Here is a 17500-nt window from a genome sequence, read left to right as displayed (position 1 = left end):
TTATACTCATGTTATTCTTTTGTATTATTCTGCTTACATTTCTCCTTGTTTTGTTTATTTTCTTTTAATGGTTGTCCTTTTAATGACTTTATGCGTGATTTATTCCTTTGTGAAGCACTATGGTCTTGTATTTGAAGGATCTAGATAATCAAACTTGCCTTGAAGGCTTATATCCTGTTTCTCTTTCTCATTTTGATATTAAATTTTCTTGGGGATGTGTTTCTTACTATGATTATTATGATAATTTATTTTATGCCGCCTTATATTGCCTTTTTCTTAAAAATAAGCAAAAAATCGTAAAAAGAAATCAGTGAACGATGAGCCATCTAACATCTACACAACAACATCACAAACCGAGTACCCACAACTAGTTCAGCTCAACAGTACACCAACACACAAAACCTGGTAGTTTACACACCAAAACCGATCGTTCATTTGTAATTTCCCTATAGCCGTAATGCCTTTGAAAGCTGAAAGGCACCGATTAGCAATTTCCACGTTACTAATGTTAACCTCCATCTCCGTACCACCTGAAACTATAACTCCTGGTGCGTAAGGCAGGGAGGGGAAGCGCGGACGAGGGGCTGTGTGTTTGTTGACACCGCATGAGTCATCCGCCGCTACGTTCGTGTACAGACACAGACCCCGGCCCCACCCCCCGCCGCATCACCACTGCAACACATGGAGGAATGTGTGCATGTTGCTGGAGTGTGTGTGTGTTTGTGTGTCTGTGTGTATGTGTGTGTGTGTGTGTGTGTGTGTGTGTGTGTGTGTGTGTGTGTGTGTGTGTTTGTATTGGCGTGTCTGCGTGTGTGTGAGTGAGTGTTTGACATCAACCCCGACACGGCGAGCGCTTATTTGGCCATAGGTGTGTCTGTCTGTGTGTGTCTGTCTGTCTGTGCTTGTTCAGTTCTGACACGTGCCGTCGACCTTTGACCGTGTGCTGCGGTTGCCATGTCAACAACGTCTCCTCGCCCCCCCCCCCATCCCCCCCTCCAAACAGCCCTGCGTAGCCTCCACCTATGAGGTGTCACGAATCACCCACCCTTTTTAGACATGGATTCATGCATGACACAAAGGACCGCCTGGACACACCATGAAGCAGCATCAATGCATGGAAACATTCCAGTTGTATTGTGTCTACAAACCAGGCTAGCTTAGCATTAGCTTCACCTACACTTGCATGGATGCATGCTTGCCAGGCGATCCCCCATGTGTGTTTGTGTGTGTGTGCGCGCATGCACATGTGTGTGCACGTGCAAGCCTGTTTGAATGTGCACGTTTCCATGAATCTGCACGTTTCCATGTTTGTGCGCGTTTCTGCGTGTGTATATATGTGTGTCTGTGTGTGTGTGTGTGTGTGTGTGCAAGCATGTATGTGCCCATTTGTATGCACGTGTACGTGTTTGTGTGTGTGTGTCTGCCTGTTTGTTTGTTTGTGTGTTTGTTAGCACGTTAGCACGCTAGCCCGTTAGCTCGCGGCGGCGCTCCAGCACACCTGCTTGACTTCGGCCTGCAGGTGCCTCAGCTGGACGCACTGCTCCAGGTGGCGGCGATGCTGCTCCGCCGCCAGGTCCAGCTCCTGCTGCTTCTCGTGGAGGAACTCGAGCAGGTCCTGCACCCGCGTGGCCATGTCCACGTCGCGGTCGCACAGCAGCTCCACGCCTGACGGAGGGAGGGAGAGGGCTGGACGTAAGGTTGACCTGTTGCTATAATGTATAAGCTCGTCCATTTTGTTTAGCTCTTCTTCGGTAGGGGTGTGGACTTTGGAACGGAAGACACGAGGTGTGATCATAGTGAACAGGTTGTTCTCATGTATCAGTGTTCTCTCAAGTCATTATTACATGTAACATACGTTACATGGAAGTAAATAAAAAAAAACAGCCCCAACCTATTTTCTATGTTGGCCAAAATAGGATTAATTTAATTATCATTTTGGTAACTGTGACAAAACAGCATGGATTGCTATGGATTTGATCATGGAAGGCATGCAAAAATATTTAGAGCTACGGTAGGCATTTTTTTGTCCTATTTTGCAATTATCCCCGCTGCATCCATGTAATAATGTCAATGTAACAATTGGCTGGCCTCTACCTCTCTGTCTACCTACCTACCTGGTTACCTGCCTGCACTCTGCCCGAGTCTTCCACAAGGCCAGGCAGACCCTTAGGCTAAAGCTAGCAAGCTCTTCATGTGTTTGGTGTAAAGTGGGTTTGTAGGGAGACCTAAAGGGAGACGTAGCAGGATCCTTCCGGTTGGATCCTTCAAAAATAAAGTCTATTCTGGCAGGTCACTCGCAAACTACCTACCCTATCTTTAAAACAAAAACAAACTAAAACACGTTTTTGGTCTCACTGGCAGTTTCAAGCAGAGTTCTAGGTAAGAGGGGGGCATGTTATCCCGACGGTTACGATCTATGCCAATTTTATGATACCTTTTTAGTACTGTCGTTGTGTAACTGTTATGAGCGTTTGTAATAAGCGATGTTGCATATGAAATCCCCCACATACTGTAGCGTTATACTTTGGGTGTCAGAGAATCCTAACCCTCACTTGGACGTGGACATTAACAAAGACGATAATATGAGGAATATAGTGGTTTTTGGTTTCGCTGGGTCTTTAAAGAGAATCCCTAGTGTAAGGGCTCCCCACTCACCGGACGCCTGCACCTCGGTGACATACTGCAGCAGCTCCTGGCCCTGGTGGATGACGTCGAAGGTGAGGTTGTTCATGGTGAGGGCCTTGTCGGCGTGGTGCTGCAGACGCTGCTCTGCCAGGGGCAGGTCCTCTGTGTCAAACTCGCCCATCTGCTGGGACAGCTCCTCGTTCCATGACTCCAGGTCCGAGATCACCTGCTTGAAGGAAGGAGAGAGCGGTAGGAGATAGGTGATGAGGCTTCAAAATAAAAGTTGCATCATATTTGTAGTTGAGTACAATTTTATGTATGTGTGCATATTTACTATCTACATTTTATTGTGTGTATCCCTTGTAAGCCAAACTTTTTCGGTTATATTCTTTGGTCCTTTTATTTATTTTCACTTTTAAATGTATTGAGCAATCAAAGCAATCTTGTATCAGTAACAATTTTCCTCAGGATTAATAAAGTAATCACAGTATTTTGTATTTAATCCTGTTAATTAAATTAATCCGTTAATTAATTTAACCCCAACCTTAACCCTATATTGTTTTACTAGTTTTAATAATACAATAATAATTAATTGAATAATAATAATACGACAATGCTGCAATCGCACAACCTATACACAACGTGTAACACACACACACACACACACACACACACACACACACACACACACACACACACACACACACACACACACACACACACACACACACACACACACACACACTAACCCGCGCAGGTATGCGCACAATATTCCCAAAGTATGACAGGGCTGATTACAGTATAAGAAATATGAACCACTCGCTGCTCCATGTTTTTCCATTCCACAATTGCGCAAGAACATTGAGTCATTGAGTTCTCGACTCCAAACGCCCAGCGGTGCTGATGTGTTGGTGCTTGCCCTGAAGCACCAAGAAGAATCCCTGCATCACAAGACCAGCGGGCACATTCTGCCCCTCTCCGACTTCCCTCAGTCTTGTCACAGCATCTCGTCAACTACCAGAGACACTGGCGATAGTATTCCCCGGCCTCAAGTGTCCTGAAGGCTTCAGTGTCCAGAAAATCCAACATATGTTCCAGAAGACGTTGTTGTCGTGTAAGTCGTCCTCCTCAACACTTTATTGAAACTGTTGTTTTCATTGCCTGGATCTGAGAACACAGACGCCTTCAGGACACTCAGACCAGTGTCTCTGAGACACTGTGGGAAACAGTTGTGTTCATATCAACACGTAACCCCGTGGATGAGTTATTTAAAAGTATCACACGCATTTGCAAGAGAAGGATCTTCATAAAGCGATAATCAATCAGTGGGAAGCCATGACCGACGTGTTACCGTCATCACTTTACAACAACAACAAAAGAGAAAGAGAAAATAGGCCATGTGACGGCCCACCTGCCGTCAGGTATGTCCATGGGAGACAGAGCAGGGGTCTGTAAATCACTCTTAAGTTAACAGCCAGTGACAGACCTCTCAGCTGTTAGCAGAGTATAAGAAGACACGAGAATGCGCTCATGCATGTCTCAACAGCTGGATCATCAACTCGAAGGATATTCAAGCTGTAAGGAGGTGTCTTGTGGACGCGCCTGGTGCCACTAAACAGTTTTTCCGATTTTTCTTAGAGTGAAAATGAGCTCCCTGAAACAGTTGCTTTCGTCAAATCTGCCGTCTTGAAATTGAATCGCCGGCGTCTTAGTTACAAGTCCTTCAACTATGTTAAATTGGCTGCCACGGGGAAATATAAAGAAATAAATTGGTTGTCACACTGATGTCAAACATCCTTTCAATGAAGGATCTCAACAATGGCAGCTGTAGCCGTAGAAAAGTGATATTATGTGGGGGTGGATAAAAACATCAAGTACAGCAGATGTATCAAACAAACTCTTATTTTGTAATATAATTATCTTCTTGAAAAACTCCGGAATAAATAAAGATATGATACAAATGAAAATGAAACCATTCCCCAGTCACAACACAACTCAAACATTCAAACCATGCTACACTTTTGAAACAGCTTCATAGATGTACACATAGGGCTGGGTGAATAATCAAATTTTGATCGCGATTTTGATTTTAGTGGCAAACGCTCACTAAACGAATATAATCGAGTTGAAAAGTTTTTTTTTTTTTTTTCTTTTTATTTCCTTCATTAAATGATTTATAGAAATTGCAGAACACCTGGATAAATATCTTTACATTATTTAAGATTTGAATATTTTCTATTTGACCATTTTGTGTATTTTTTTAAGGCGAAATTTTAAAGTTCTCAATTACAAAGTGTTTTTTGGGAGAGACATGCTGAATAAGTGCATCATGTTTTCAAACTCAAAAATAATCGATTGAACAATCGTGATTTCAATATTGACGAAAATAATTGTAATTAGGATTTTTTCCATAATCGAGCAGCACTACGTACACAACACAGGCTAGGAGCATGATCCCCATATCCAGAAGTGTCTTGGTTCCATCCCCTCATCCTTGCACTACTCATAAGCACACCGACCAAGACGCCAACCCCCCGTCTCCTCTCGTCTGTATCTCTATACGCTTTGAATCAAAGTGACTGCTAATCCTCTAAATAACTACTAATATCCATGATCGCCATAATCACTTAAACCAGCTTTTGTGATTAAACCCTGACACTTTCAAAGAAACGTGTCAGACAATTTTCCTTCTTGATATCTTCTATGTTCAAGGCTCCTTCCCGTCTGAACAGAAACAAAAACGACCGAGAACTTTGCTTTAACCATATCCGACAAAAATCCCCCAAATCCGGATCACCCCATAATTCCCCTCAAAACGCCATGTAAAAAGCCACCCAAACATTGGGTTATGTTGCCTCAAGGACAGCCAAAAGATGCACTGGTGTGTGTAGAAGACCCCCTACACTCTACCTCACCGAGCACTCTCACTGAAGGCTTATTTGCACTGAAGCCCCTAGCAGTCGTAAAGCAACCAGCTCGGAACTGAATCCCCCTCCGTTCACACAGATGGTACCCAAGTGTGGCGATAGCTCCGTTTACTGTGGATCTCAGTCCTAGGGAAACACTTGATAAAGTATTTGCTATAGGTTGCAGTACCGGCTTTCGCTTCTATGAAATCCTTCTCACCTGCCTACTAAGAGAGTGCAACGATACCGTAAAATAAAATACAAATGAAGTACAGTATATCGTACTGACAGAGGAAGAACGCTAGCGTCAATAAGCCACGATAGCAACCGTATAAATAAATAGCAACCGTTTCATACGCAATTTAAAGTAAGCTCTTAGGAGTTGAAGTGATTTACAGAGCAGTAGCAAATTACCTGGGCCGTTTCCTTACTCCTGTTTCGCCTCCAGTGAATGTTTAATAAAATCCCCTCCCGGTATAGAAAGACCATCTCCGTGAACTTTCTAGGAGCATTGCACAATGAACGACTGGGCTACTGAGCCTACCTCTTAGCTTTACTAGATCTTAGCTTGACTCTCTGGTGGAGATAGACACAGGGAGAGGAAGAGAGAGAGAGAGGGAGAGGGAGAGGGAGAGGGAGAGGGAGAGGGAGAGGGAGAGGGAGAGAGAGAGGAAGAGGGCTGTTCCCTGGAGGAAAGCCCTTGTAAGCCACGTGTGTTTCATGTGAACTCCTGCCCTCTCTTCAAACACACACACACCTCCCTCATCCAGCAAATCTGGAAGGATTCTTAAGGCAGAGGATAAGTGTGTGTGTCTGTGTGTGTGTGTGTGTGTGTGTGTGTGTGTGTGTGTGTGTGTGTGTGTGTGTGTGTGTGTGTGTGTGTGTGTGTGTGTGTGTGTGTGTGTGTGTGTGTGTGTGTGTGTGTGTGTCTGTGTGTACGCGCACGACACACATTCGTGTGTATTCGTGTGTACGTACGGATTGGTTTGAGATTTTGGGAGCCGCTATTTATTCCTATTCACGTGCATGTGCACGCATGCGTGCATGTGGGTTTGTGTCTGTGTGTGTGCGTGTGCGTGTGCGTTTGTGTGCGAGCGTGCGGACACACTTGTGCTGGCTCGACACACGATGGCTGTGTACAAACAGTCCACTGGCAACACTGAACCGATGGGCAGAACTAATGTGCAGACTACACCACCGTCCCCCTGAGATCCACCAACCAGATCCCACTGTTAACACCCCCACCTGGTGCTGCATGTGTGGGCAGGCTGGAAGACCCATGGAAACCATGAACACTTATTAGGAGGGCGGTTGGTTTGGGAAGCTTTGCCATTCTCAATCAACAGGCAAAGTGCTGGTATATTCCCCCTTACGTATCTATCGATGAAGGCAATTTTAAGGATAAGGAGACATCCATCACTGTTGTTAAACTATAGCAGTATGAATTCACTCGGCACAGAATTCGTATTTGTGATGGGCTCCGTGCCATATAATCCTGAGAATATTTTTAAGAGAAAACCTACTTTTGTGATTCGAGACCCAGGTTATGAGGTCACTCAGCAACTGTTTCAGTCAATCAAGGGCAGCGGTTTATAAGACCCTGTTCAAGTTGATCTTAGAATAACTAGATGCGATTGCGTCACCATTTCACTGTGACATCACGTTCAGTTTTTATAGCCCTCAGGTATGGTATTTCAGTGTTCACCAACACACACACCTAATCCACATGCTCAGACAGATATTGTGCATGCTTTACACATTACACAACACAAATTACACACACACACACACACACACACACACACACACACACACACACACACACACACACACACACACACACACACACACACACACACACACACACACACACACACACACACACACACACACACCCTTTCATTCTTTCTGATCATTGACCAACCCTCTTCTCGTAAGCTGTAATAATAACAACTCAGAACAACACTCAACCAACACTCGATCAGTCAGCCATGGCTTCAGGCTGCCAGTGGAACAAGGTTTGGTTTACGATAAGAAAAAAACCACAACCAGAGCAACAAGAGAAATATTCACATGTAAGCCCAACTGTGAGGATCCATTTGTGTTCACAGTGGATAATGAACTCATTAATGTGAATAACATGAGGAAGTAACAAGGCTTTTGGTAGGGTAAATACTCTGTTTAATCTCCGATAAAGAGCGAGTGTTGGCTCCGTGCGTTCAAACAAGCTGTGTTCAGCGTGCATCGCAGACACACTGGCCTTGGTTATAGCAATGGGGAGAGTCTTCAATGGACCCTCAGTCTCAGTGCTGCTGCTGCTGCAGCAATGTGAGAGCAGACACACTCACACATACGCACACACACACACACACACACACACACACACACACACACACACACACACACACACACACACACACACTAAAACACACACATACACACACACACACACACAAACACACACACACACACGCAGACAGAAACACACATATGCAGACAGAAACACAGACACACACACAAATACACACACACACAGAAAAAATACCCTCACACACACACACACACACACACACACACACACACACACACACACACACACACACACACACACACACACACACACACACACACACACACACACACACACACACACTGTCTGCCATTGCCTCTCCTTTAAAATTGTTACCACCTCAGACAAGCACCATAAGGCTCAGATATGTAAACCACACCCACCAAGTCATCTCACCCCCCCCCCCCCCCCCCCAAAAGCATAAAGCCTCACTCTCAGACAGAACATCCACACCACACTAACCGCATATTCAATGCAAAACGTCCTGATAAGTACAGCAGGCCTTAATTGCAGACAGGCTATTATTAGAGACCGTTAATTATTTTGGAAGGCTGCTCCATTTACATTCAGAAATCGTGATTGCGAGTATAACTCCGTACATACACGTGTGTCATGACAAAGCAATGTGGTGATGATACTAATTGTAATAATTCCCAATCGTCATAATAATGAAGTATTTGCTAAAATGTTATGCACATAAAATGAGGCTCACACCCACTATCAAACATTGTTTTTTCCTTGGTTTAAAATATATTCCCAGCTCTGTTTATTATTTACTCCTCATATCAAAGTCCTATTTTTAGATTGTGGGAGTAGCGTTATTTTATTAGGTTTTTGTTTCCAAACATGTCTCACATTCAAGCGCTCGTGCAAAGCAGCGGCATCTGTAACCATGGCAACCGCGTCAACCCCTCCAGGGCATTCAGTGTTGTTGATGTGTTTTTTCGAATATCATTTCTACAAGAAAGTGTTTTCGTGGGACCGACTGTATATATTAAGCTGTCACTGTGGCCTGTTTTTCTTTTACCCAGCCCCAGGTCCCTTATTAGTGTTAAATGATGTCAAGATGAAAATGACACATTTCTAAGTGGACCCTTTTATACTTTAACGACAATTGTATACCGAATGTGTGTTTATCGTGATGAGCAGGAGGGTTCTCAGTGGGGGGGCCAGGGCTGATCCACACCACCCACGGTATTCAGCTTGGCTGCCACCCACAGTAAATCTGTACTCTAAATAAAAGATGTGTGTGTGTGTGTGAGGTGTGTGCTATCCACTCCGCTTTGCACAGGGTGGGTGCTAAGCCTCATTGCGAAGGCTTCCCCTCTCACACGAGTCTGGACCCACCACTGTTCATCGCCAACACATCCACGGCTGGAGATACAGTGGGAGCTTTAACAGCACATGTTAACAGAATCAATCAGACGATAAACACCCAGGGGAAGCGTGGATTTGTCGGTTGACATAAACACCGCTGGTCTCTAGTTGAGACATCCACGCCCCCCCCCCCCCCCCCCCCCATACAAACACACACACACACACACACACACACACACACACACACACACACACACACACACACACACACACACACACACACACACACACACACACAGTCTGCCATCGCCTCTCCTTTAACATCTTTACCGCATTTTAATGTTTTCTTAGACAGCACCATCAGGCTACACACACACAATCATACAGGCGAGCCCCCCTCCCCCTCCATCCCTGGCGGGACTCACGTCGATGGCGTCCCTCTCGAAGATGCGCAGCTGGAGGAAGAGCTCCAGCTTGATCTTCCTCTCCTGGAAGAGCTCCTCCATCTGGGCCTGGGCCTCGTCCAGCTGCTGCAGCACGCTCTCGATGTGCGCCATGGAGCTGTTGTGGGGTGTCTTGTTGCTGGAGATGGCCGAGTCCCTGCAGGGGGGCACAGAGGGTGGTGGTAGAGAGGGGGGTGGAGGTAGAGAGGGTAGTGGTGGGTGGTGGGGGTATTAAGGGAGGAAGGGTCAACAGGTGGTTCTTGTTAACCAGGTGGTGTGTGTGTCCGTATGTGTGTGTGTGTGTGTGTGTGTGTGTGTGTGTGTGTCTGCATGGCGTACATGTGTGTGCATGCATGTGCAGGTGTGCGTGTGCATGCTTGTGTGCATGTGCTCGCATGTTTGTGCGTGAGCGTGTGGTGCACTCGTGCCTGTGTGTGTGTGTGTGTGTCCCGGGGGGCCTCCTCTGTATCAAAGCTAGCGCGGTGGGACACATCAGCAGGGCCCACATCGGCGGGGCCCACAGTGCCAGCACATGGCTCATTGATCACTGAGACTCCCGGTGGGATGGGATCGCTGAGAGGATTAAAGGTGCTGCTTTAGACACCGCGCCCCTGCCCCCGCCCACCCTATCAGGCCCCCTCAGGAGCGCCCTGTGATCTGCACAGTCCCCCCGCCGCCATCTTACACAGAGTAACGTGTAAGAGCCCGTCTCCTCTGAAAAACATGGCGACAGCTGACCGGGCCACTTTGTTGGTTAGCTGCTTGCGAGTCCTACGCTTGTCCGCTCGGTTTAAATGAATAAAACGTCTGTGTGCATGTGTTGGTGCACACACGTCTGTGTGTGTATGCAGTAGTCTCTACATGGTTTCTGTGTGTGTGTGTGTTTATATGTGTTTGTGTGTACGTGCGTGTGTGTGTTTGTGTGTGTGTATCTGGATATATGTGTGTGTTTGTGTGTGTGTGTGTGTGTGTGTGTGTGCGTGTGCATTTGTGTGCGTTTCCGTGCGCGGGCAGTTTGGTGTATGTGTGTGTGTGTGTGTACGTTTCTGCATGTGCATGTGTGTGCTTCTGCGTGTGCGTGCGTTGTGCCCACCTGAGCTGCTGGATGAGGTCCTCCCCCTCCTTGATGACGTTGACCGTGGCCTGCAGCGTGGTCTGCTGCTGCTGGCCGAACCTCTTGATCAGCTCCTGGACCGCCTCCACCGACTCGGCATACACGTCGTCCAGCAGCTCCTTCTGCAGCTCCTCCAACCACGTCCACAGCTGGGGGAGACGGACAGCTCAGTGCCACCAATGGGACGACAGGAAGGAGGCCCCTCCCGTAACCTCCACACGTAAGCCCTCCCATAGCGGAAGAGTTTGTATAAAACGGTCGATACATGATGGATGCCAAGCAAAGCGCTAGGTCGGACGTTCGGCGTGTAGCCGGCGAAGACGGGATTTCGATGCTTTCAACTTTTAAAACTGGTATTTACGTTTCTAACTGAAGAAAGACGTTTTGGCTTTCGTGGTTTTAGAACGTCAAACAAAGCTGTGATCTGATTGGATCCGCTTCAAGAAGTCATTCTCAACCGGAGGTCATAGGTGAACTAGTTTGAACCTGAGCACATCGCCAAGGTGGATGATCTGAGCTATCCGCTACACCAAAGGTGGAGCCATCACTGTACTGAACTTTGGCGCTAAGCTCCATGTGAATGTGTATCTTATCCTAGCTATCTTTGTTGCATAAGGTGAATGGGTTAACCTAGCGATAGTTAGTGCTTTGTTCTATGAACATCCTTACTGTATCAACAGGGATATATTGTTGTTTCATTGTTGTTCTTTGGATAAAAGCTAAATGCCCTAAACATAAATTTAGAGGAATAAATTGGCAATGCTAGCTACGGCAACACCATTCCTGCTCATGCTAATCACGTGTCGATCGTTTAAGGGGTCTTTGCTGACTCAGGGTGCCGCTGAATAGATCAACAGCAAACAGAAACAACGGGGCGAGTGTGACGGTGTACACATCATAAGCTGTGAACTGGGGAGGATAACAAGCAGGCCGGAAGGGCATATGGGCGTAGTAATGGTCATTCACAATCACCATCACATGGGGGTTATATGGGAGAGATTAGCCATCTGGGAGCATTGGCACAGTGTCTTAAAGGCCTGCCTCGCTAACCCAGGATAATGAGAGGTTTACCCTGGTGGCTGTTGCTAGGTTTCACCCCCGTATCTGCTGCAGGTCTAGTAGCCTACTCAATTCCGTCTTCCCGCGCACATTTGAGGTGAACACATAACAACATTTAGTCGTTGGTCCACACTCTCAGGTTGAGAGTAATTACTGATGTGTTCTCTCAAGCGCTCTGGGTGCCAACGCTTTGCAGTCTGGGCTGTGTCCCTTGATTCAAATTAGCGTCACACAACACAACTTCCCAATTAGATTAGCGGAGGTGCTAATCCGCAAACCCTGCCAACCACATGTACAGGAAAGGTGGAACCACAAGGTAGACAAGCCGCAGAAGACACCGGCAATATTGGAGGGAAACATTTTCCACCAGATAGAAAATGGCGAAAGGAATGTAACTACCAGATTGAATGTAATGTGTGGTCTTTTCAGAGGTTGTTTTTCATGGAAAGGCGTGGCAGTACCTTTCGATTTACCTCAAAATGTGTACGCCTCTTTACGTCTGTGCTTTGGTGGGCGCATGCGAGAGTAATAGTCTGTCTGTCCTTCTGTCTGAGAATGACGCACGCACGCACACACAAATCAAGTGACCCACACTGGTGGGAAGACAGATGGGGCGATAGCGATTAGTCTATGCGGAGCCTAAATTTTGCGCTGGTTAACAACGCCTTGGCCGTATGACTCATGTAAACAGGAAGTCACAGTCGAGGCCACTAGTTCAGCACTGGACAACATCTTAGTGTGGAACACTCAAAGTGACCCACCACTGAGAGAAGAGTCGTGATTGGACAGTTTACTGCTTCCAAATCCCCCCCCCCACCCCTGTCCCCCGTCCCCCATAGCTGCCAACCAACCAAGACGAAGAAGAAACTTAGAAGAAGAAAGAAAATCTCAGAAGAAAATAAGCATTGGTGATTCGCCAACAGCAGCCCCAACATCATAAGCAGAGAAATGAATAGGTGAGCACAGACTAAAGCAATTCTTCAGGGAACATTTCTTTAATTTTTATGGCTGCCCGTTATAACTGTGGTGCTGGTTGGCCCTGATAAACCGTCTGCTTGGACACAGTGGGTCGGCCTGCTTTCACATAAAAACCCAGGTTGTAATCATGAAATTGTACCGGTAATATCCTCCGGGCCCTAGTTTGGAGGAGACACACCAACGAGGGCTTGTTGTTTTAGTAATGACACGTATGGAGACATTGAGGAGGGAAGCCTGCAGAGCTTTGCTCATCCTGCAAAGGGAGGGGGGGAAGGTTTGGAACAGGACTGGTTGGGGAGTGTGCTGAGAGAAGAGGAGGAATAAGAGGAGAAAGAGATGACAGGAGAGACGTGAAGGAGAAAGAGAAAGGAGAAGAGCCAAAAGGAAGAAGGAAAGAACACTACGAAGAAATAGAGGAAAACAATAAATGACATCTACACAGCTGGGAGAGAGAGATCAACAGAGAGAGAGGGATCAACAGAGAGAGAGGGAGAGAGAGAGAGAGAGAGAGAGAGAGAGAGAGAGAGAGAGAGAGAGAGAGAGAGAGAGAGAGAGAGAGAGAGAGAGAGAGACAGAGAGACAGAGAGACAGAGAGACAGAGAGACAGAAAGACAGAGACAGAGAGAAAGAGAGTGAGTGAAAGAGACGATGGGAGAGGGCGATTGAGAGTGAGGGAGGGGGGGAGAGAGAGAGAGAGAGAGAGAGAGAGAGAGAGAGAGAGAGGGATGGAGGGAGGGAGTGAGAGATACAGAGACAAAGACAAAGAGAGACAGAGAGAGAGAGAGAGAGAGAGAGAGAGAGAGAGAGAGACAGAGAGAGAGAGAGAGAAAGAGAGCGAGGGAGAGCGATGTGAGGAGGTGCGCCGGGCCCCGTACCTCTTTGACGTGCGTGTGGAAGGCCACGGACATGTCCAGCAGCACCTTGCGCTGCTCCACGCGCCGCACAAAGTCCTGGATGCGGTCCTCCAGCTGGTGGGCGGCCTGGTAGATCTCCTCCGGGTCGCACTCCCCCGTCTGGGCCAGCTGCTCCGCCGCCTCCAGCAGCTTGTCCGCGTTGGTGTAGGTGTTCTGCAGACACACACGCACACACACGTTATCATACACACGTAAGCATGCACACATACACGGACAATGTTCACACGCACACGCACACACACACACACAGACGCACACAAGAACGCACACGCACATAAACATTAACATACACACACACAAACAAAACCATAAATGAACACATAAACACACGTACGCGCGCACACACACACACACAAACACACAACCATTTATTTACATGCACACACCGGCGCAAACACACGCATCAGCCTAGTCATCTAGTTTCCCCAACCTTAGGTGTCTCATGTAGGCCAAAAGAACGGCACAGAACAGGAAACAGTGTGTAACCCCGCCCCTTCTGTGTTAGTTTCCGGCCCAGGCTTTGCGTTGCCCCTCCCCCCATGAGCTCTGCTCCATCACCATAGGAACCCCCCCCCCCCCCCCCCCCCCCATGAGTTTGGCCGTATCCCCTTAGCACCGCTGGATGCGAGGTGAGGGCTGTCTTACCTGGGCGACCTCCTCAAAGTCCTCGTGCCTCTTCTGCAGGGCGCGGGCACGGTGCAGGGACTTGCCCACCCCGGTGTGCTTGCTGAGGAAGGCCTCGCCGTGGTTCTCGATCCAGTCCAGCACCTGGAGAACACAGAGGAGACAGAGGGGGGGACGGTCAGGGTCTATAGTGGGCTCTAGAGTCGGGTCCCAGCATGCATCCATCAAATCATCATGCATCGCTCAAATCAGCCGCCCTTTCCATCTGGGCCACATACACATGTGGACAGGCAGACGGACAAACCGCACTAGCAAAAGGGTTCAGGGGTAACGATGAGGCCAGTGAGCCAGAGGAGGAACAGTGAGGGTCTGGGTTTACCAGGATGTACGTGGTTGATCGATGTATAATTATTTAATAATATATTCAGCCAGTAGGGGGTGCACTTGGCTGACATAGGATGGTTGGGTATTCATGGAGGATGATACTGTGATGATGGCAAAATAACTGCTGCCCCTCCCTTCAAACCCCCTTTCACAATCTCTCTCTCTGTCGCTATCTCTCTCTCTCTCTCTCTCTCTCTCTCTCTCTCTCTCTCTCTCTCTCTCTCTCTCTCTCCCCATCCCCCTCACGCTCTTCCTGTGCACCTCTCTCTCTTCTCTCTCTTTCTCACACCCCCCTCCCTCTCCCTCTCTTACTACCTCACTATTTGACTTTTTCCTCCTCCCACCTTCTTCTCCCTCTCCATTCTACTCTACACCCCCTCTCCCCCCCCCATGCACGATCTTACTTACCTTCTCCCCACCCCCCCTCTCTATCTTACTCTCTTCCTCCCCCACTCTCCCCTCCACCCCCCTCCCCCCCACCATTTCCGGGATGACACGACAGGAATGCCGGTCTATTGGCTCTCGATCAGCTTGATCTTCGGCGGTGCGTTTTTTCGAGTGTCAACCCCCCTCCCCCCCCCCCCCCCCCCCCACGCTGAATTATCGGCGTCATCCGTCTCCCGACGCGCCGTCATCAGCCCGGCTGTCCCGGAGAGCGGACCTACGTGCATCGCTCACCGCACGACGCTCACTGCTCAGAGCACACACACAGCACGCGCAAGCACGCACACACACGAATACACACGCACACAAACAGAAACGTAAGCATACAAACACACATACACACACGGGCACACACACACACACACGCACACACAAACAGAAACGTACACACACCAAACACACACACACGGAAGACCACAGACATGCACACGCACACACAGGCACACATGCATACACACACGCTCACGATGCTCGCAGCTCACAGCATCGGCACTTGGATGACGCTCACTCTGTGACATATCGCCTCCATGGTGTGGTGTGGTGTGGGAGTGTGAGGGAGAGGGGGGGGGGGGGGAGAGGGGGGAGAGGGGGGAGAGGAGGGTTTAGGGAAGAGGAGCCGAGGCAAACCTGCACACATGCCCTCGGCGCTTTACGTGGCTGTAAATCGCATCGCCATGGAAACGGCGAGTGAGTGAAAAAAAGGGAGGGGGGTAGGGAGGGTGAGGGGCAATGGAGAGGGCGGAGGAAAAAATGTGATGGCGAGGGAGACATAAAGAGAGAGGGAGAGAGGTTGAGGGGGAGATAGAGAGACAGAGACAGGGAGAGAGGGAGATAGATACAGAGACAGGGAGAGAGACAGAGACAGATACAGAGACAGGGAGATAGAGACAGATACAGAGACAGGGAGATAGAGAGAGATACAGAGACAGGGAGATAGAGAGAGATACAGAGACAGGGAGGGAGAGAGAGATACAGAGACAGGGAGAGAGACAGAGACAGATACAGAGACAGGGAGATAGAGACAGATACAGAGACAGGGAGATAGAGACAGATACAGAGACAGGGAGATAGAGACAGATACAGAGACAGGGAGAGAGACAGAGACAGATACAGAGACAGGGAGAGAGACAGAGATACAGAGACAGGGAGGGAGAGACGGAACCAGAGACAGGAAGAGAGAGAGAGAGGATACAGAAACAGAGACAGGGAGAGAGCGCCATGGCGATATGGATGTAGCAGGATGATGAAAGAGGGAGATAGGGGGAGATAGAGGGAGATAGAGGGACGGGAGTGGGGCTCGAGAGACGAGGGACGCTGTCGTTTCTAATCTCAGAGCTCTGCCATCCGCACACTAGTGAGGGGTGGAGGGGTGGGGTGGGGTGTCGATAACTCAATCCTCCCTCTGTCTCGGTCATATTTCCCCCTCTTACTTAAGGCCCAGCAGGGAGCGACTGAAGACTGTGTAGACGGATGCTTTGAAGTTGAGGTTTTCAAGTGAAAAGGATCACATTGTTTGTCGACTGTATGGAGATTATTTTGCAGTCACAGCTGCAGTCGAGACACAGAGGTGATTCATGGCTGCACTATAAGAAGTGCATTAGGATGATTTAAATGCTACTTTGATCCGGTCTACATAATTGGTTGACATCAGTTAATGTAAATGTGAAAGCATTGAAGTATTCAAGAAAGAATGTATCGCATTTTGTGTATTGGATGGATGTATTAAGTGTGTTTAACGATGTATAGCTGTGCGTAAGTCTGCGTAGCTGTATTTAAGTCTGCGTAGCTGTACTTAGGTCTGTGTAGCCGACCGTATTTGAAGGTTGGTTCTATTTCATGCTTTAATAACTAAAAGCGTTTTTTGAAGGTTCAGTGCTCAATATTATCCCACTAGCTTGAATAATATCGACATCTCTTCTAAAAATGGTAAGCAGGCCATGTGAAATCCTGGGCGGGGGTGTCAGTTTGGCAGTGGAGCTGCTTGAAGAAATAGCCAGTGAAACGTCTTGTTTGTTGTTGATGCCGAAGCTCCTTATTGGTTAGTATTGATATAAAATGCCAAAAAAAAATATATATATATATATAAAAGTCCAAATACTTTGTGTTTTCGGATTTGTACATGCATAAATCCATCCCAATTTCCAACGAATGAACAGTTCTTAATTAACTTTAAAAGGAGACCTTCCCTGCTCTCACTGTTGGCTAGAACAAGCACAGGGCTGATTTCGATCAGTCATCACCTCTAAGCAATGATAATCACAGAAACGTCTGTTCTTTCACTATTTTTACCCAATATACTTACCTAATAATAATAACTCATATTAATTCATGATTACTATGGT

At 47.7% G+C, this 17500-nt stretch overlaps 1 protein-coding gene across 1 annotated transcript in view; it reads right to left on the bottom strand.

Moving 5' to 3' along the window:
• Nucleotides 1-17500, bottom strand: part of triob (trio Rho guanine nucleotide exchange factor b) — a 133567-nt gene that overhangs the window by 53985 nt on the left and 62082 nt on the right. Inside the window, exons 13-18 of the mRNA XM_056602816.1 lie at nucleotides 14352-14474; nucleotides 13668-13859; nucleotides 10735-10904; nucleotides 9624-9798; nucleotides 2656-2851; nucleotides 1499-1665 (exon numbers count right to left, since the gene is read on the bottom strand). Coding sequence (XP_056458791.1) covers nucleotides 1499-1665; nucleotides 2656-2851; nucleotides 9624-9798; nucleotides 10735-10904; nucleotides 13668-13859; nucleotides 14352-14474 — 1023 coding nt within the window. The remainder of the gene's footprint in view (nucleotides 1-1498; nucleotides 1666-2655; nucleotides 2852-9623; nucleotides 9799-10734; nucleotides 10905-13667; nucleotides 13860-14351; nucleotides 14475-17500) is intronic.

Source organism: Gadus chalcogrammus, chromosome 11 (assembly GCF_026213295.1).
Source record: "Gadus chalcogrammus isolate NIFS_2021 chromosome 11, NIFS_Gcha_1.0, whole genome shotgun sequence".
Taxonomy (NCBI): Eukaryota; Metazoa; Chordata; class Actinopteri; order Gadiformes; family Gadidae; genus Gadus; species Gadus chalcogrammus.
The sequence above is the reverse complement of the archived record's forward strand: the minus strand, read 5'-3'. Positions and strand labels throughout refer to the sequence as shown.